At 45.8% G+C, this 21,321-nt stretch overlaps 1 protein-coding gene across 2 annotated transcripts; it reads left to right on the forward strand.

Moving 5' to 3' along the window:
- The first annotated feature begins 1,830 nt into the window (after positions 1 to 1,830).
- Positions 1,831 to 20,734, forward strand: ARL2BP (ARF like GTPase 2 binding protein). Of its 2 annotated transcripts, none has more exons than XM_088458344.1 (7): positions 1,831 to 1,935; positions 2,884 to 2,937; positions 4,608 to 4,669; positions 14,545 to 14,651; positions 15,295 to 15,380; positions 18,658 to 18,754; positions 19,772 to 20,734. In XM_088458344.1, the coding sequence occupies exons 2-7, from the start codon at positions 2,900 to 2,902 to the stop codon at positions 19,847 to 19,849; spliced, it is 468 nt and encodes a 155-aa protein (XP_088314470.1). In that variant the 5' UTR covers positions 1,831 to 1,935; positions 2,884 to 2,899; the 3' UTR covers positions 19,850 to 20,734. The 2 variants fall into 2 exon arrangements, with proteins under 2 accessions (XP_088314470.1, XP_088314471.1); XM_088458345.1 differs by lacking the exon at positions 1,831 to 1,935 and adding an exon at positions 2,005 to 2,198.
- The last annotated feature ends 587 nt before the right edge of the window (positions 20,735 to 21,321 follow it).

Here is a 21,321-nt window from a genome sequence, read left to right on the forward strand (position 1 = left end):
AACTTAATTTGCTCTCAAGACCCATTTCTTTATCAAAGCCATACTACTCTCATCCTAACCCACTTGCTCACTGTCTGCCTCTCCCCTTTACAATGTAAGCTCTCACGAGCAGGGCCCTCTTCCCTCATGTGCTTCTCCTTCCCTACCTATTACCATCATCTCCTCCCACTGCCTACAACGGCATCTAACCATGTCCTGCAATGATCTGTACTGTAAGTCACTTATGTCTTGTTTTGTTCATACTGTTTCTGTGCCTTGTAAGGCGCTGCAGACGCCTTGTGTCATCATATTAAAGATCATATTTCTATACATACTTAGCTATCAAACTAGAATCTGATTGAATTATCTGTAGCCATTAAATTAATTTACAAGACGTTCATAATAATTTAATTAATCTCAGATAAATTCAGTAGTGAACAATCTGCCAAATAAACCAGATTCCTCTTTATAGTGTGAGCAGTGTAGTCTGACAGGCACAGCATATATTACTGTTCCATCTTCCATGCCAAATACTATGATACAGGCACTTTATTGCTGATCATATGCAGCATTGTTCCTCAACACAGTATATGTACAGGCCCGCTGAGAGCTGCGGTGGGCCCGGGTAATAGGGGGCGTGGCCTAATAGTGGGAGGTGTGGCCACGTCCCCTTCCCGGAAATAAAAAAGATATGCTGCGCGCTGGAGAGAGGGGGCGCTCTGAGCCCCCTCAGCCCGGCGCAAAGCCAGGGGGGGTGCGATCAGTGTGATCGCTCCCCCCAGAGGCTTAGGAGACTGCTGTGGCTGCTGCTCAGCACACGCTGTGTGCTGGGCTGCTGTGAGGGAGGGGGAGCGGTGCCGGACCCGGGCCCCTCAGGAAGCCCGGGCCCGGGTAATCTGTACCCGCTCCCCCCCCCTCTCGGCACCCCTGTATATGTATGGAATAAATTGGATAGAACTGAGGCCCTGATTCAGAGCTGGTCGCTCTGAATCTGGGCCGGGCTATTTTTTTTTTACAACGGCCTCCTGGCCGCTCACATAGCTGTAGGTGACCACCCACAGCTATAGCAAGCAGCCAGGAAGATGGTCGCGATGGTCAAGACCATCAGGCTTGTGACGAGACCCTTGTGGTAGGGTCTCGTTGCCGCAAGCCCCAGAGAGATTTCGGCTCTAACAGAGCCGAAATCTCTCCCACTGACATCACGAGTGATGTCAGTGGGGCCGGCCCCAGACGGAGGCGTTCACATGGGAACGCCTCCTTTTGGGCAGCCACTCCCCCGGCCCGCCAACCAAAGAGGGCGTGCTGTCACTCAACACCAACAGCACGCCCCCTTTGGTATGAGACCCAGAGCGACGGATTGCCCGTCGCTATCCGGGTCTCACGCATGCGCACGACGGAGCCGCCTCCGTCGTGTGCATGCGCTCTTGGCCACCATCGACCCGGTTGCGAGCGCTCAGCGCTTGCAATCGGGTCTTAATCAGGCCCTATGTCCCATAGTTACAGTGGCACACTGCCTGATCATAGTGCCCTCATCTACACCCCAGTGCACAGAGGGGGAAAGCTGTAGATCTGGAAACCCAGTGTCTGCGGCTTATTCCATTATTTTGTATTTTCACACTGTGCTGCATTGTCCTTTTTATATTTAGACAAATAAGGCATGGAACCGCACTTCCGCCCTCACTTCACGTCACTTCCAGGTCTTTACCATGAAGGGGAACTGAGCTCTACAAAAAAAAAAAAAACTACATTTCAAGCCCCCTCCTTCCCGTTATTCCTTCCAGAGCAAAGTGCCACTGCTGCCATAGCAACGGCTAACGGCACATTGCTCAGTCCAATTGGCTGTTACCTAATCACGTGGACTCACGCGCTGCTCTGATTGGTGGACTGCTTCTCCACATCCCGGAAGCTAAACTACACTGGCAGTGACGCTGTATGTGATTGTGCATCGCTGCTGGGGTGAGTTATTACACCGTATCCCGCCTTATATGTATCACTATTACACTGTATGGAGCTGATCTAGCTGTTACTCTGCGGGCTGTAGCTTCAGGACTAGGCAGCTTATGTACAGCCAGGCACTTCCCCAGCTCCTAAGTGACATAGTCTGTCTGCCTCTAAGACAGTGGGGAGAGGGTCATTGTGTCATTAGCTTTTGTGGATCTATAAGGCCCAGTATTCCTTGACAGAGTTGCCTGTTCCCTACCTGTAATCTGCATTAAAGTGTGGGTAAAATGTATTATAATCTGATCCATTTACAGAAGGGATTACATTATGCCAATTTTAAACATAAGTATGGTCGCAGCGGCTGCTTGCTGTTATATGCATTTACCTGCCTATGCCGGTTATCCATCTGTCTTCATGCAGAAAGCTAGCACACCACTGGTTTTCTATAATTGTTAGTAATAGGACACCCCCCCGCCTTTGCTGGGTGTAATATTATTAGTAATGGGACCCCCCTCCTTTGCAATGGATACATCTTAAACAGATTCCCCATCTCCGTACGCACGCTACGTACATGGAAGCCGGCCTACGCTATCACGAGACTGTTCTGTTCCGTGCAATCGCTTGGTTGCTGCCTAGAAACTCCTATTTCGAGGGAAAGTGTGCTCTGTCAATAGATCAAGCTGTCTCTGCCCGTGCCATATCCGTCTGTGTGTAAACGCATGGTACGGCACAGTTTGCATCTAGCCATGAGATCCATCCACATTCCCACGTGCGTCCCAAGCCCAATATATGCGCAGATATACTGAATGTGCAAATACACCATAACTAGCCTGTAACAAAACAAGAACAAGGGAAGAACGCGGGATTACAATTGTAGTTGTAATGTGTAGAATCAGTCATTCACTATCTGGAATAAAAGTACAATATTTGTTTAAATCTCTATTTTGTTTATACACTTTACAGATTAATCTAGCCTGACATGGAGGACCTGGAAGAAGAGTATTTTACACTATCAATGTAAGAAGTTGGAAGGCTCCACAGTTTATTATTATTATTTATGTTGCTGATGTTAATTTGTAGGGCAACGCGGTTCCCTTCCTCACCGGGCTGTGAGGGAAACTGAGATTACATTGAATGGGGACATAGAAGGTGGATTAAGAAAACAAAGGCTAGGGAGGACCCCACTCTTCAGAATTTACAATGTAGTGAGAAATGGGGGAATTCCAGCTAGGAGGAGGTTGCAGTAGGCGGAAGATGATGTGAGCTTACACTTGCAATCAGGGCCGGTGCAAGGTTTTTTGGCACCCTAGGCAAACCTTCTGCCTACACCACAATCTTGAGCCACTCAGGGGAAAGTGTGGTGGTGGTGGCGTCTGAATGATGTTTCACAGCTACAACTGTCAAATAGAGAAATGTCCCCTCCCAAAAGAGGACAGACACGGGGACCCCAGGCAGGCAGTAGTGTAGGCGGAAGACAGACAGGTGATATATAGAAATATATGGAGATGGGAAGAGTTAGAGAGAGCTGGGGGAAGTCTCAGGCAGCACTCACCCAGGAGGAAGCAGACTCTGGGATCCCCAGACAGGCTAGTCAGGGTGTGTCTCACGGTCTGGGCTCTCTGGCTCCGCTTGTCCAGCACCACCACCTGGACACTCCGCTGTCTCTCAGCCGGCAGCAGCCACCCTCTTCTGGCATTGAAAAGTGGCGGGGCTGCGGCCCTCCGGCACCCAGAGCAACAGCAGCATGGAGTTTAGGTAAGCATTGGAGCTACGTATGCTGGAGGCTCTGAAGCACAGGTGGCTCCGTGGCTGTCAGTGATCAGCACTATTGTGCACTTCTGTCTCAGGGGTTCCACAGACGCCACTTGCACATAATCCATTGTTGTCCCCCTCAAAGTCCGGGCGCCCCTGCCGGGAGCTCCCAACAAGTACCAGCTGCACTCCCCATAGCTTGCTGATCCCTGGTCTAGAAGATGGATGACTTTTCTACCAGACAGCCTCAGCAGGCTGCCCCCTCAGGTCCCGGCACCCCTAGACAGCTGCCTAGTGAAAGTGCCGGCCCTACTTGCAATGGTGGAGGTGAAGCCAAATAGTATGGCTAGTAAAGCACTGGGCAGAGCCACAGATGACACCAAGGGGTTTATGTATCAAGCAGTGAAAAGTGTGGAGAAGTGAACGAGTGGAGATGTTGCCCATAGCAACCAATCAGCTTTGAAGTAGCATTTATCAAGTACTGCCTATAAAATAATAGGTAGGAGCTGATTGGCTGCTATGGGCAACTTCTCCACTGGTCCACATCTTTACGCTTTTCACTGCTTGATACATAAACCCCCAAGTCGGCCAGGGAGGGAATGAGGGTGTTTCTGCCAGTGAGAAAGATTTGAGTAGAGCAGATCAAACCTGTTTTGAACATGATCTGTAGTTCACACATTTAATTTAATTACATTGCATTATTTTCTTGGTGTAGAACACTTCTAGCTAACATTTACATGAAGCGCTGAGCAGCAATAGGTATTCCTGTAATGATATTCTTTGGTTTTACTGTGCCCTTGCTAATGTGCAGGTGACCAGATTGTTCATAGGCTGATAACTAGGAAAGATTGTAATCGGGCTATATTCCGAGATCCAGGCTCTTGTGTATTGAAAGCATTAACTTAATATATAACGGGTTTTCCTTTTTGTTTCAGATCATCCCCCAAGGATGAGGAGTTTGACTGTGTGATAGGACATTTGGAGGATATCATAATGGGTAAATAGTAACCAGATTGGGGAGGTTGTATTCTAGTGCTGGGTACATACTGGCATATATATTGGCCGATCAATTAATCGGCCAATATATCTTGTGTATAGAAAAAATTATAGCAATGAAGAACACCTGTGTACTAATCACAGGTGACATAGCAGACATCAGTTTCTCATATTAAAAGTTTAGATAAACTTGAATTAGTATGAAGGCACTCTCACTGTACAACAAGATACATACACAGATCGGAATGTTTTAAAGAAGTTAAAACATACCTTTCTACTCGTAATGCATCTACCCATTGAATATGGGTATGGTCCAATCACATGACACAAGTTCGGTCATGTGATAGTACAGAAGATCAAACTTATATCTCCCCATTCATGCAAAGACTTTCACCTGAAAATGGGGTGTGTGGGGAAAAATAGCAATGTAGTGCTTTTACCAGGACGTTCCGGAGCACTTTGCAGCCAGATTATGACTTCTGTCAAATGTTAAATTATCCAAGTTGTTAATATGTACTGTGTACACCACTCCCTAAAGAAATGATATGAAACAATAGAAATGAATATCCAAATATAGCACTGAGTGTTCTGGCTTTTTTTCTTATAGTAAACAGTCTTTCCTTTTCAGATAAGATAATAAGTGTTGCTAGTAGTGTTTCTTATAGGGCCCATACACCTACGCGATCAGCATCCGATTCACATCAGATTACCCTGCAGTCCCGTCATCACCATTTCTTTTTTTTTTCTTAGCACAGGATCTGTCATAAGATTGATCCTGTGCCTCACGCGCTCATTAGGGAATAGGGACAAACAGTAATTGAAATCACTGTATTGCCACACGATGGATCGCATGAAAAAAAAAAAGCCACGTTCTGAACACGATACGATGGAACATATGTGCTGGACATATGATCATAAGATACGATTGAAGGACCCCCGGGAGCGCGCATCGGAGGAAAAAATGCACGATTTCAACAAGACTGAACGTGCGTTGAGTCATGTGATCGTCTACAAATCGCGTAGGTGTATGGGGGCCTTTACACACGTATGGTAGTGCACTTACTGACTATACTGTTTGAGAGTGTTGTGTTTAAGTAGTGTGTCCTTCTTTCTTCTGTGTGACCTCTAGATCTCAATATTGTCTGGTGGCTTTTGTTGTTTTCTCCAGGATGCAGGGATTATTCACTTGAAAAGCCAAAAGATGCATCTAGTGCATTACAGGTTCATTAAAAAAATAGACACACTACAAAATGTGGGGTGTCACTCACGTAAAATGTTTTAAAACTATAGATACATTATATATCAGGACTTTCTGCTGCACCCACTCTATGGAATGAACTACCTCGCACAATAAGACTTTCCTCTAGTCTCCAATCCTACAAGCGTTCCCTGAAAACTCACCTCTTCAGGCAAGCTTATCAGATTCCAGAACCTCCCACATAACCTTCATAGCTTCCATATCTAATTACATCCCCTTTCTCTTTCATCCACTAGAGGACACTGGAGGTGCTTACGCTGGGGTATAGAGGCGTGGATACCTGGAGCCGGCACTTTAAATAATTTAGAAGTGTGAGGCTCCTCCCCCTCTATGCCCCATCAGCCCTCAGTTTAGAAAATGTGCTTCTAGGAGCTGGTCACAATCTGCTGTGCTCCAGCAAGACACTTATTTATTTCTTTATTTTTTTATTTTATACATCTTTTACATTCCTATAGGTACCCTTCGCCACCTATCTAAAAGGTGGGGTCCGGGTACCTGGCGCCCTGGTGTTTTAGAACATCAGGAAGGAGTGCGCAGGGCTCATTCCAAAAGAGCTCCTGACAGTCGCCACAACAGAGTCTTCACACACAAGAAGAGAAGACTCTGCTGACTGCCGAGAGAGACCTTCGTTGACACGCAGTGAGTAACATGCTGCGCATCCCCCGGCTCCTTCCCCGCTGCCAACAGCACTAACACTGCATGCTGCGCTGTGCTAGTGTGTACATAGCGCAGGTTAACAAGCGCTACACGTGGCTCCTGTCCCTCTGTAGGCGCTACACTGCACTGTTAGGGAAGCTGCGTGTACACAGCGCTACACGCGGCTCCCTGCTTCTCCCCTCTCCTCGCTGACCAGCGCTAGCACAGGCTGCGCTGTGTTCAGTTACACATAGCGCTGTTGAAACAGCGCTACACGCGGCTCCCTGCTTCTCCCCTCTCCCCGCTGATACATGCGGGTGGCGCGGAGGGGGAGGTAATGACCACATAGCAGCCATAATTGGAGCCCTTAGGGCATGAAGAAGGGGGCGGAGCCTAATCAGCGCGGCTGTCTCTATACGCGGCAAGCGGCTGTGTTAAACAGCGTGGCTGCCGTGTTTAACTAATACATGCCTGCATCTCTCCCTTATTCAGGAAGTGTGCAGCAGAGGTACAGAGGCTGGATTCTCTTGCTCCCCAACCTGGCTGCAGTGTGCAGATACAAAGTAGGCACAGAAGGCTCTGGTACAGAGGCTGTGCATAATACACTGGGGGTGCAGGGAATCTGATCTGTGGGAAGGGAGTGGGGTGTATCTCCTCCTCTGTGTCCCAAGCCAGCCTTCTTCTGTTTTCATTACTTCTGTTATACTCTGTCCCTCTGTGTGTGGTGACTGTGTGTATCCATGTCAAACAGAACAAAAGCTGCTCAAAAGATGTTTGTCTGTTCTAGGTGTAACAACAAACTATCTAAGCCGCATGCCACTGGGTCCACGTTATGTGATCCTTGTATAGCAATTGATCCACCTATGGCTATTACTGCCTCACCGGCGCCTACATGGGCCGCTGACATGGTAGGATAATGACGGATTTAACGTCTGAGTTAGCTGAGGCACGGAAGTCTCAGCCTCCCTGGGTTGCTGGGCTAACAAAGTCTCTAGACACCCTGGTACAGGTAATGGGTACAGCTGTGTCCGCACCCTCCACTTCCTTACAAGGACTGACGAAGGGGAATTGGAGGAAGCGTTACAGGACGAGACCCCTCTAGAGTTAGAGTCCACCTCTCCCGGGGTGGAATCTCTAATTTTGGCAGTCAGAAAAATCCTTAACTTACCTGAGGATGTAATTCCTGCATCCCAGGAGTGTGAATTATTTAGTGAAAGCTCAGCGGTTGTTCCGTTCTCACTGCATCTTCAACAGCAGCTATCAGTGGCCTGGAAACAACCGGATAAACGGTTCCAATTTCCACGCCGATTTCAGTTTAGCTACCCTTTTCCATCATCCATGAGGGAAAAGTGGGAAACACCCTCTCCAGTAGATGCGTCTGTCTTCCGTCTCTCTAAGAAAACAGCACTCCCAGTACCGGGGGCTACAGTACTAAAGGATCCTTCGGATCGTAAATTAGAGACAACGCTAAGATCTATTTATACCGCAGCGGTTGCCTAACTTAGGCCCACCCTTGTTACTGCTTGGGGAACACATCCGTGAGTCTGCAGTTTACCTGGGAGAAGCGTCAAAAGATATCAGTCAGCTTAGTGCTCGCATATCTGCTTCTGGTATTTCGGGCCGCAGAGCCCTCTGGTTACGCGCCTGGCATGCGGACGCAGAATCCAAGCATGCGGTGGAGGGTTTACCATTCAATGGCGACATGCTGTTTGGCCTGGAATTAGACAAATGGATATTCCAGGCCACGGGGGGTAAGTCTTCCTTTCTCCCATTAACTGCACTGGCTCCCAGAAGAGCTTACGCTGGACCTTCGTTTCGTTCCTTTCGTGCGCCAAATTCCTTTCATGGTAGAGCCAGTGGTGCTCCCTCACAAGCAAGAGCCGGCAGAGGTAGAGGTCGCCCACACACGGTTGCACGTAGAAAGGAGCATAAATCAACTGAGAAATAGGTGGCATGACGGTGTTCAGTCCCACCTGGGACCACCTACAGTGGGAGCCCGCCTGCAAGTATTTCAGCAGGTTTGGAACCAGACCTCTCCAGAACCGTGGATCCGCAGACTAATTTCCCTGGGGTACCATTTAGACTTCGAGGTCCCCCCTCCACCTCGGTTCTTTACTACAAGTCTGCCAATACCTGCAGACAAGGCCATGGTTCTACAGGAGGTTATCCGGGCTCTAGTAATATCATCTGTGCTAGTTCCGGTTCCAGAACATCAACGAGGTATGGGGTTTTACTCAGATCTATATGTAGTACCCAAACAGGATGGATCGGTGAGGCCCATCTTGAACCTCAAGTCATTGAACCGGTATCTGAAGATGTATCGGTTCAAAATGGAGTCTCTGCTGTCCGTTATTGCGAGCTTGGAACCAGGAGAGTTCCTATTATCCGTGGATATCAAGGATGCCTATCTCCATGTTCCCATCTGGGAACCACACCAAGCCTTTCTGCGTTTCGCCATATTGAAAGATCATTATCAGTTTCGGGCATTGCCGTTCGGGTTATCCTCAGCTCCCCGTATCTTCACCAAACTCATGTCAGTCATGATTGCTCTCCTTCGGTCATAGGGAGTGAACATAGGCCCTAATTCAAAGCCGGACGCTCTGACCAGAGCGCTCGCTCTGAATCAGGGCCCACCTCCATAATTATGGAGCATCCTCCTGGACGCTCGTATAGCTGTGGGTCACCACCCACAGTATATACGAGCGTGCAGGATGATGGTCGCGATGGTCTTGACCATCGCGACCATCGCCACTGCGAGCCGAAGCCTGCGGTTGAGTTTCTCAACCGCAAGGCCCGGAGTGATTTTGGCTCTATCAGAGCCAAAATCACTCCCACTGACATCACTAGTGATGTCAGTGGGGCCGGCTTCTGACGGTAGGCGTTTCCTTGGGAATGCCCCTGTCTGGGAGGCATGCCCCCGGCACGCCCACCAAAGGGGGCGTGCTGTCAATCAACATCGACAGCACGCCCCCTTTGATCAGACACAACGAGCGAAGGAAAGTCCTTCGCTCGTCGCGTCTCGCACATGCGCACGACGGAGCTCCCTCCGTCGTGCGCATGCGCAGTGCACACCATCGACCCACTTGCGAGCGGACAGCCGCTCGCGAGTGGGTCTGAATCAGGCCCATAGTCCCTTATTTGGACGACCTGTTACTCAAGGCGCAATTGGTATCTCTTCTAACAAGTCATGCCTTACTGACATGTCAGACTCTAATCCAACACGGTTGGATAATCAACTTCAAGAAATCAATTCTCAATCCCTCCCAGAAGCTCCTGCTTCTGGGCATGATCTTTATATACGGCATCACAGAGGATCTTTCTTCCAATAGACACAGCCCGGGATATCCGGTTGTTAGTTTGGCTGGTACTCAGACCAAAGAAGGTCTATACTTTGTCTGCGTCTCCTGGGGAAGATGGTAGCTGCTTTCGAGGCACTACAGTTCGGGCTGTTCCACTCAAGGGTGTTTCAGCTGGACCTACTATCTCACCTGCTTCTACATCGACAGATCCGGTTGAGCCCAGTTACCAGAGTGGTCCTTCTCTAGACACAGTCCAACAATCTTTTACCGGGCCGAAGATTCGGAGTGTGGGACTGGATCATCGTAACAACGGATGCCAGCCTTCGAGGATGGGGAGCAGTAGTCCTCGATTATCACTTTTAGGGTCGATGGTCCCCTCTAGAACAAAAGTGGCCAATAAATGTGTTGGAACTCAGAGCGATTACATTGCTCTGATAGAAGCAACAGAGTTTCTAAGGACTCGTCTGGTAAGAGTTCAGTCCGACAACGCGATGACCGTCGCGTACATCAACCGCCAAGGAGGGACTCTGAGTCGCATGGCCATGCGAGAAGTAACTTAGATCCTCCGGTGGGCCGAGAGCCAGTCAGTAATCCTGTCGGCAGTATTCATCCCTGGTGTGGACAACTGGAAAGCGGATTACCTAAGCCGCCAAGATATCCATCCCGGGGAATGGAAGCTTCATCCAGATGTATTCAACGCACTGGTACGTCGATGGGGATGTCCTCAGGTGGACCTCATGGCATCACGATTGATTCGTCAGCTCCCGGTATACGTGTCAAGAACTCGAGATCCGCAGGCAGAGGCAGTAGATGCTCTGACAGTTCCGTGGATCTATGACTTCGTTTGCCTTTTTCCTCCGATTCCACTTCTTCCTCGACTGCTAAAAAGGCTAAAACACGAGTCAGTCTGTCATTCTTGTGGCTCCGAACTGGCCTCGGAGAAGTTGGTTCTCGGACCTTCGGTCCCTATTGGCAGACGATCCATGGCCCTTTCCTCTGCGCCCGGATCTGATACAGCAGGGTCTTTTCATATACTCCAACCTAGCGCAACTGTGTTTAACGGGGTGGCTCTTGAACCCGATATCCTAAGACGCAGAGGAATCCCAGACTCTGTTATTCCCACCATGCTACGTGCCAGGAAACCATTTTCGGCTGCGCATTATCATCGCATCTGGCGTTCTTATGTCTCATGGTGTTCCAGTCAGGATCTTCCCTCTAGGACTTTTCGGTTGTCCCAGTTTCTGTTTTTTTCTTCAGACTGGTCTGGATTCTGGCCTTCGTCTTGGAACTTTAAAGGTGCAGGTTTCTGCCCTTTCCATTTTCTTTCAACGGAGATTGGCCCTCATTCCTGAGGTGCAGACGTTTCTTCAGGGGGTCTTGCGTGTGCAGCCTCCTTTTGTACCTCCGATAGCGCCCTGGGAATTTGGTGTTTCTGTTTCTTCAGTCGTCCATGTTTGAACCTTTGGAAGAGGTTCATCTTAAGTACTTGTCTTGGAAGACGGTCCTCCTCCTGGCTCTAGCATTGGCTCGTAGAGTTTCAGAATTGAGTGCTCTGTCCTATAAGCCACCTTACCTTGTGTTTCATGCTGATAGGGAGGAACTCCGGACTGTTTCCCAAGGTACTGTCAGTTTTTCATATTATTCAGCCTATTGTGGTACCGTCTTTGGTGGAGGACTCTGGTGGTTCTTCTGCCTTGGATGTGGTTAGAGCTCTCCACATCTATGTTGACAGGACTGCTTCCCTCCGTAAGTCTGAGTCGTTTTTTTTTTTTTTTGTCCTCTATGATGCGGTTCGGAGGGGTTGGCCAGCGTCTAAGCAGACTTTGGCACGTTGGATCCGACTGACTATTCAGCAGGCTTATGTTAGTGCTGACCGCCGGCCTCCTTCGTCCATTTCGGCTCATTCCACACATTCTGTGGTGACGATATTAAAATGAACCTCTATATAATCCTGCCTGTACCTTCTAAAAATCCTTCCTATAAACCTCTAAGGATGACGCTAATTTGCGTACACAGTCATACAATAAATTGAGACTCCAGACTCAGAACATGTGGTTCCAAAGCACAAAGTATTATTCAAGTAAAAGTACAGTCAGTTAGACGCTATGATCTGTGTACAATTTAGCACAAAGGAATTATACAGACCCCAAGTACAGTATACATACGCATGCGCTCTGGACCAGATCCCGGCATTCAGAAAGAAAACCTCCGTCTATCAGCGTTCAGCAAGAAGACTAAAGACCCAGTGTTTGAGCACACATGTTTATACCCCCCCAGAATAGACAGGACAATAGAGAAGATTCTTGCTTATGCTATTGGTTCCCATGGGGGAACCATCTGTTACAGAGCGTTTAACAAGCTGCTTCAAATAGACTCAACCCAGCCTCCAACAACTAGGGGTCTCTGCCCACCCGCCCCCTAACAGTTGTTCATAAAATATACATTTTGTTGTTTGAAGTCTCTGCGATCCATAACTCGAGAATGCATGATGCGATCTCCCCACCGATTACCCCGGAATACTGTAAAAAGAGTGCGCATCAGTACAAAACCAAACACGACTTGTTTAGCATGTATAATACCTTCGTTATCAAATATCTTTATTTCTCAGCATTTAAACTAACTGAACCAACTTAAATCATATACTTTAAAGCTTATTAAACCTTATGTGTGAATGTGTAATGTGTGAGTATTTGGGGTTTGATATAAAGACGTATTAATGTGTGTATGAGGAAGGGTGCACTTAACTCTCAAATAAGTGAACATCTTAGCAGTGTGACATGCTGAGCCAGATAGTTCCACATGCCCACTCTGCCAGCAGTCCCGCCCACCTGTCCCAGGCTTCAAAAGAAAAAAACTTTATTCTCCCAGTCTCTTGTGTGAAATGCAAATAGCCCAGCTACAAGAGACAGACCTAAGATGACACTCTAGTCTTTGAAGTCATGTCATTGCAGGAATCCTGCTAATGTAGGTGTGTATTCGAGCCAGACCACCTGTAGTGAGGGCAGACACTGTCCAGGAAGCTTATCTACACAAGCTAGTTGTCACGTAGTCATTTGCTTTATTCAGCTAATGCAATCAATTTTGGCATACTGTAAAGCCATTTCTGAAATATATCCTTTATAATACGTAAAGTCATGAAATAGGCTTCTGGTGAATTGCCGTAACTTGCTAATAGTATTATCGCCACATGTACTAAAGTGTGAGTTTATCTAAAATGGCGCTTAGGCGGCCATCTCGCAAAATGGCGTCTTGCGGCCAGTCGCAAGATGGTGTCGCTGCGATTCAATTTTAAACTGATCTTGTCTCAGCCAATAATCTAGTTTCGACAGTGGGTGCGTCATGGGCGGCCGGTAGAGGAGCCTCCACGTCACCGGTAGAGGAGCCTCCACGTCACAATTGTGCCGTGCAGCCACTTGGTCTTCAGTTCACACGTTTGTCAAGTTTTACAAATTTGATACGTTGGCTATTTCGGCATCCCATTTTGGCCGCCTAGTTCTGCAGGTGCCGCAGAGCGCTCCCGCCCGTGGGGAAAACTTTGGGACGTCCCCAGCGTAAGCACCTCCAGTGTCCCCTAGTGGATGAAATAGAAAATGGGATTTTGGTACCTACCGGTAAATCCTTTTCTCTGATTCCACAGGGGACACTGGACGCCCACCTCAGCGCTCTTCGCCTGCCTGTTCGGTTTGTTCCGTATGTTGTATGTTCTGATTATTGTGTGTTCTTCTCTCCCTTTCACTCCGCTTGTTCTCCATCTCCTCTCGGTCTTCATTTTCTAAACTGAGGGCTGATGGGGCATAGAGGGGGAGGAGCTTCACACTTCTAAATTATTTAAAGTGCTGGATCCAGGTATCCACGCCTCTATACCCCAGCGTAAGCACCTCCAGTGTCCCCTGTGGAATCAGAGAAAAGGATTTACCGGTAGGTACCAAAATTCCATTTTTACAGTCCACACACAATCTCACACATTGTCTTTCTTTCACATCCTGATGACATTTGGTCGACATTCCTGTGTGACTGGATCATGCAGCCAACCAAGAAACTGTGCATTCTGGCTGGACCAAAATTGCAATATATAGCACCTATCCTTGTGTATCAATGCCTATATCCCTATAGATTGTAAGCTTGCGAGCAGGGTCTTCCTGTCTGTTATTACCCAGTTTTGTTCTATTAATGCTTACAATTGTAAAGCGCAACGGAATATGCTGCGCTATATAAGAAACTGTTAATAAATAAATGTTAATAATATTAGCTCTTGCAAGTCTGCCTACCAGAGATCAGGTTTAAAAGAGTGTGGAACAATTAAATCAGTAGAACTTTCTATATGCCCGGGACCTCGGTTCAATAGTGCCGCCTCTCTGTCGTCTTTCGGGAAGCTGACCTGCACTGAGAGAACCATCCTCAGCTACTGCCGACACTTCAACCTAATCAGTCTTTGTCAATCCACCTTATGTTCAAAGGTATTGTCAATGTTTGGATAGCCCATGCTTAATCAATCCTGTCCCCCTCCCACTTCTGTCTGTGTGTGTGTGATTTTATGGGAAGATGGTAAGTTATGGTGTCCCAAGTTAAAGGACATTGATGGGATAAAAATAGCAATGTACTGCCCTTGAGACGTCTTTCATGTTTAATTAGTTTGGTATGAACATTGGGGTGGCTTACAACTTTTATTTCTTTTATACATAGATGACCAGTTCCAGCTCCTACAGAGAACTTTTATGGAAAAGTATTACCAAGAATTTGAAGACACTGAAGAAAATAAGCTGACATACACACCTATCTTTAATGAATATGTAAGTGGATTTGGATGTTGTATAAAAGATCGACAGGTAATAGGTCGACAATTTACAGGTCAACACCAAATGATCGAAATGCATTAGGTTGACTGGGACAACTGGTCAACACAAAAATGGTCGACAAATGCTTTATTTATTTTTTATTTTAACTCTAACCCTCCCCCTAGTGTGTTGACCATTTGAACCAGATGGCCTTTTGTCAGTCGACCTATACATTGTCAACCTTTTTACTGTCGACCTATCATCCGGATGCCAAGTGGATTAGTTTACCTTGTCTGTCTTCTGAATGACTGCCACCACTTTTCTATGGCAGAGAGCCCTTAGATGTATGCACTGGGACTCCAGAGAGATTGGTTCCTACAGCACAATCCTTTATGTATAGTGTTCATAAGGTACTCCCAGCAAGGTGAACGCCCCATATTTGGATATAGTGGTACTCCCAGCAATGTGAACGCCCCATATTTGGATATAGTGGTACTCCCAGCAATGTGAACGCCCCATATTTGGATTTAGTGGTACTCCCAACAACAAGGATGGTGTGCTGGGTGCTAGGCTACAGTGGCAAGTGTTTAGAGGACAATCCATGTACAGGCCTGTTATCCTTGTTATACGCAGGTCTAATGATCTGTATTTTGTTTAGATTTGTTTAGTGGAGAAATTTATTGAAGAACAGTTACTGGAGCGGATTCCGACTTTCAACATGAGCGCTTTCATCTCCTCACTACAGTAAGTTATTCCATGGACTGCTCCAGGAAATGCACTGGTGGGTGCGGGGTATGAAATTAAATTGTCAAAAATAGTGACAGCCTATAGTGTTAATTCCTTCATGCCTAAAGTGCTTGGGTATGCTAGTACTTGTATAACTATGCCTGTTACTTATGGAAGTGTCCGCACGCCTTGCCTCCAGGACCAACTGGAGACAAGGCTTCCTCCTAGGGATGACAATCAGTGGTTTATGGCCGATGTCAAATGTTTTTACCATCAATGGGGGAGAACCTCATGGTTTCCCTTCATTGATGTAACAGCATAACTGAATGTTATTTTTTACAAGGTGCTAGGACACAGAGCATAGCCCCACCCCCAGTTCTGATTGGCCCAGTCAGTCAAAGAACAGGCATCACCATCGGTTGGGGAAACCATCAATGGTCATCCATTGCATAGTTTGTAACCATCGGTGGCCACTTGCTATGTCGCCATCGATGGTAACTATACCGATGGCCACCCCTACTTCCTCCCTCAATGATACACAACATAATTTAATTATAAAATGTATTACTTATTATATTTAAATGCCAGTCATCTTCATCAAGTTGATTACTGGAGTCTCTACTGCGTGTACACCATAAGCCTACATGATCCTTATCTTATGAAGTATGCAAGAAATCACATGTACATAAGTATTCACGACCTTTGCCATGAAGCTCAAAATTGAGCTCGGGTGCATCCTGTTTCCACTGATCATCCTTGAGATGTTCCTACGGCTTAATTGTAGTCCACCTGTGGTAAATTCAGTTGATTGGACATGATTTTGAAAGGCATACACCTGTCTTTATAAGGTCCCACACTTGACAGTGCATGTCAGAGGACAAACCAAGCATGAAGTCCAAGGAATTGTCTGTAGACCTCGAGACAGGATTGGCTCTAGGCACATATCTGGGGAAGGGTACAGGAAAATATCTGCTGCTTTGAAGGTCCCAATGAGCACAGTGGCCTCCATCATCCATAAATGGAAGAAGTTCGGAACCACCAGGACTCTTCCTAGAGTTGGCGGCCGTCTAAACTGAGCGATCGGGGGAGAAGGGCCCTAGTCAGGGAGGTGACCAAGAACCTGATGGTCACTCTGTCAGAGCTACAGCATTCCTCTGTGGAGAGAGGAGAACCTTCCAGAAGGACAACCATCTCTGCAGCAATCCACCAATCAGGTCTGTATAGTAGAGTGGCCAGACAGAAGCCACTCCTTAGTTAAAAAAAGCACATGGCAGCCCACCTGGAGTTTGCCAAAATGCACCTGAAGGACTCTCAGACCATGAGAGACAAAGATTGTACTCTTTGGCGTGAATGCCAGGCGTTATGTTTGGAGGAAACCAGGCACCGCTCATCACCAGGCCAATACCATCCCTACAGTGAAGCATGGTGGTGGCAGCATCATGCTGTGGGGATGTTTTCAGCGGCAGGAACTGGGAGACTAGTCAGGATAGAGGGAAAGATGAATGCAGCAATGTACAGAGACATCCTGGATGAAAACCTGCTCCAGAGCGCTCTTGACCTCAGACTGGGGTGACTGTTCATCTTTCAGCAGGACAACGACCCTAAGCACACAGCCAAGATATCAAAGGAGTGGCTTTAGGACAACTCTGTGAATGTCCTTAAGTGGCCCAGCCAGAGCCCAGACTTGAATCCAATTGAACATCTCTGGAAAGATCTGAAAATGGCTGTGCACCGATGCTTCCCTTCCAACCTGATGGAGCTTGAGAGGTGCTGCAAAGAGGAATGGGCGAAACTGCCCAAAGATAGGTGTGCCAAGCTTGTGGCATCATATTCAAAAAGACTTGAAGCTGTAATTGCTGCCAAAAGTGCATCAACAAAGTATTGAGCAAAGGTTGTGAATACTTATGTACGTGTGATTTCTTAGTGTTTTTTTTTTTTTTTTTTGTTAAATTTGCAAAAATCTCAAAAACATTTTTTACATGTTGTCATTTTGGGGTATTGTGTGTAGAATTTTGAGGACAAAAATTAATTTATTCCATTTTGGAATAAGGCTGTAACACAGTGGTTCCCAAACTTTTTTTTAACCATGGCGCCCTAGAGTATCAGTATTGTTTTCACGGCACCCCTAAGTTTAAGTTTATTATTGAGAAATTGAGAAAAATAGTAAAGTGCAGTAAATTGTGCTGACCTGTCATCCTTGAGTTATGTGGTGGGGGACAGGTTTGCACTTCTGTTTGTTCACATATTTACATTTAATTGACCATAAATAATTTGATTTGGTGCTGGACCACCAACCTAAGGCAAGTGTGTCCCAAGGCACCCCAGGGTGCCACGGCGCACAGTTTGGGAACCACTGCTGTAACAACAATGTGTCTAAAAAGTGAAGCGTTGTGAATATTTTCCGGATGCACTGTATATTCTCTACTGCGTGTACACCATAAGCCTACATGATCCTTACCTTATGAAGTATGCAGAGTCACACGTATATTCTCTACTGCGTGTACACCATAAGCCTACATGATCCTTACCTTATGAAGTATGCAGAGTCACACGTATATTCTCTACTGCGTGTACACCATAAGCCTACATGATCCTTACCTTATGAAGTATGCAGAGTCACACGTATATTCTCTACTGCGTGTACACTATAAGCCTACATGATCCTTACCTTATGAAGTATGCAGAGTCACACATATATTCTCTACTGCGTGTACACCATAAGCCTACATGATCCTACATGAGTTTTAGTATTACAAGACTAGTACTCCTTTTCATTTGTTTATTATACATGAGTTTTAGTATTACAGGACTAGTACTCCTTTTCATTTGTTTATTATACATGAGTTTTAGTATTACAGGACTAGTACTCCTTTTCATTTGTTGTTTATTATACATGAGTTTTAGTATTACAGGACTAGTTCTCCTTTTCATTTGTTGTTTATTATACATGAGTTTTAGTATTACAGGACTAGTACTCCTTTTCATTTGTTGTTTATTATACATGAGTTTTAGTATTACAGGACTAGTACTCCTTTTCATTTGTTTATTATACATGAGTTTTAGTATTACAGGACTAGTACTCCTTTTCATTTGTTGTTTGTGGTGTGATTTGTTACCAGCACTTCTCCCCATATATTGCATTTACAGTTATCTCACAGATATAAATAACTACTGTCTAGAGTAGATTACTACAGCTTCAACAATGGCTCCTTGTATTATATCTCAATCACTATTGATCCTACTATTGCATTTTGTGTTTGTAAAGTCTGTGATATTCTATGTTTCTATGTGGCAGATCTCACCGGCAGGAGATGGCAGGAGACATATTTGATATATTGCTCACGTTCACAGATTTCCTGGCTTTCAAGGAAATGTTTCTTGACTACAAGGCTGTAAGTAGCGTATTGCATTGTTCTATATAGTGGTTACTCACAAAATAGCATATCTCCCAACCATCCAGAATCCGGCCTCCAAATTAGGCTTCTGTTGTCCCTATGAAGATGTTAAATTAGATTGGACAACGCCTACAACAATGTTAATATACAAATACTATAAATAACCAAAACACACACAGTGCCAACAACTAGGACTAGAATGCTTCACAGACAATAGACAACAACTGCATACAATGTTATGTTTAATAAGAAGAATATAGATCCCCTGCACATCTCTGCAGTAGAAGTTTTGATAACTATAATTCAATAACTATTAAACTAAGGCAGATAATTAGTATGGTGCGTAGTAGTGTGTGGTAACTAGTGATCTTAGTGGTAACTTATCAGTTCCCAAACAATGGCAGAAATACCTTAAGACTTGTACTCCTTTCACACTAAGCTTATAACCTGGGTTATTGTCGGGGCAACCCGGGTCCTAGCCGGTTGTGAAAGAGTCAACCCAGGTTGTGTGTCCCTGGAATCCGGCCCTGGTCACTACCGGGGTCAAACCTGTCACTGTGCCTGAAAAACGTCCATTTCTAATGTGACGCACAAGTTTTTCAGGGCTGACACGGTTCAATGTGACTTGCGACTAACCCGGATCCAACGTGTCGTGTGCAAGTGGTCTGAGCAGCTGTGACACTGGTTAGAAACGTGTTCAAAACCCAGGTCGGACCTGTGATTTTAGTGTGAAAGGGGTATTAGGTGGCCTATTTATCATATCATCATTGCAGGATATCTCCCGCCCCCCCCCCCAAAAGAAAAATAAATTAAGTATCCCCTGAATGTATCTATGGGGGGACTGTAGCAGGTATTGGAAATATCTGCGGCAATCATGGCCCCTATGGCACTGTTGAATTGCCTTGTACTTGTATTAATGAGAATATATATGACTCAAAAATGGCTCCACAGTCAGTCAGTAAGGAATTAGGTTACCTCATCTTTTGTTTTTCATTTATCTTTCTGCTCATTAAGGAAAAGGAGGGCCGAGGCCTGGACCTCAGCAGCGGATTAGTGGTGACGTCTTTATTCAACTCTTCAGTGTCCTCCTAGAACCAATCCCCCTGGCCGTTCTATTTATTACATTACACTATTATTGTCACCATGGACCAGCTCTCCATTATCTACGGTTCAACCTTTCTGTTGTGGAAATGGATCTTACCCTCCAACTACTATCTACATCTGGAAGAAGTATTAAGGCGTGCCCTGACTGGGCGAGGTTTTGGCGTGCCCTAACTGGGCGAGGTTTATTAGTACTTATCCTTCTTTTCTCATGTGATGTGTGTGTTCTTCTAGTCAGTCAGTAGCTGTTGTATTTGTACATACCATTAGCCGCACACAGTATTGTAGTCAAATATAATATTCCAGAAACCGATTAAATGCTCAATGGAAATGGCTGTTACTTATTAGGATGAAATAGACCCTCATATAAGTGTAGTGCTCTGTCTCCCCAGGGTTACAGTGTGGTCGCTGTTTTTATACCTTTTTTGTCATGTGACGACTTGGTTGTACAACACGAGCTTGTATGTTCACTTAGGGACTATGGTGTCTCTTATAGAGATTTAATTTTTACTATTAAAGTGTATCCATTGCCTGCAGACACTGGGGTCAGCCATATTGTGTGTACGTATTCCCCAGGAACTAGTGAGCTCACTGTGTGTCAGTGTGGGGTCACTACTTCGCAGTGATATGAAGGCGATAATTACACTTCAACTGTGTGTGTGTGTGTGTTGACAACATTGTGTAACATTCTCATCTAAAGTTACCTCTGACTGAAAACAGGGCGGATAAATTACATTTTGTATTTTCTGATGTGCGCTCCTTCCTTGTAATCCCAGCTCTGCATATTATACAGTACCTCCAGCTATCTGCAAAGTCTGCTGCATGTTCTTTGTGTATTTGTTTTTTTTAAATAAAAAGTTACGTATTAAGTCATTGATTTACTAAAGCATTTTCTGCATGCCACTACAGACGTCTTTTATGAGTGTTTAGTATTGCAAACTACTTGGGTATAAGGGGTAAATTTACTAAAGTGAGAGTTTTTAGAAGAGAGTTTTAAAAGTGATGTTGCCCATAGCAACCAATCAGATTCTACTTAACATTTAACTAGCACCTCCTAGAAGATAATAGCTAGAACCTGGTTGCTGTGGGCAACATCACTTTTAAAACTCACTTCTAAAAACTCTCACTTTAGTAAATTTACCCCTAAGTCTTCACTAATACCCCTTTCAGACAGAAATCCAAATTATCGGGTTAAACATTTCAACCCGGTAATTTGGTGATATCCTTTTTCTGTCTGAAAGGGTCATCCCGGGTCTAAATTCCTGGGACTTCGACCCAGGAATTTACCAGGGTGGGAGAGACTGGAATATAGTCCCGGGTTGACCCTTTCAGAAAGAAGAAATACACGTGTAAATCAGCAAATTACCGGGTTGAAATTTTTGATCTGGTAATTTGCTCTTCTGTCTGAACAACCCAGTGCGCAAAAGTCGGGAAAAAATCCGGGTTTTTTGCCATTTTCTGTC

The sequence above is a fragment of the Taudactylus pleione genome, unplaced genomic scaffold (assembly GCF_031769625.1).
Source record: "Taudactylus pleione unplaced genomic scaffold, aTauple2 ptg000828l, whole genome shotgun sequence".
Lineage (NCBI taxonomy): Eukaryota > Metazoa > Chordata > Amphibia > Anura > Myobatrachidae > Taudactylus > Taudactylus pleione.

Coding starts and splice junctions, on each gene's coding strand:
- ARL2BP (XM_088458344.1), top strand. CDS start 2,900: ATGGAGGACCTGGAAGAAGAGTATTTTACACTATCAAT. Junction 2,938..4,607: donor GAGTATTTTACACTATCAAT/GTAAGAAGTTGG, acceptor TTTTTGTTTCAG/ATCATCCCCCAAGGATGAGG. Junction 4,670..14,544: donor TTTGGAGGATATCATAATGG/GTAAATAGTAAC, acceptor TTTTATACATAG/ATGACCAGTTCCAGCTCCTA.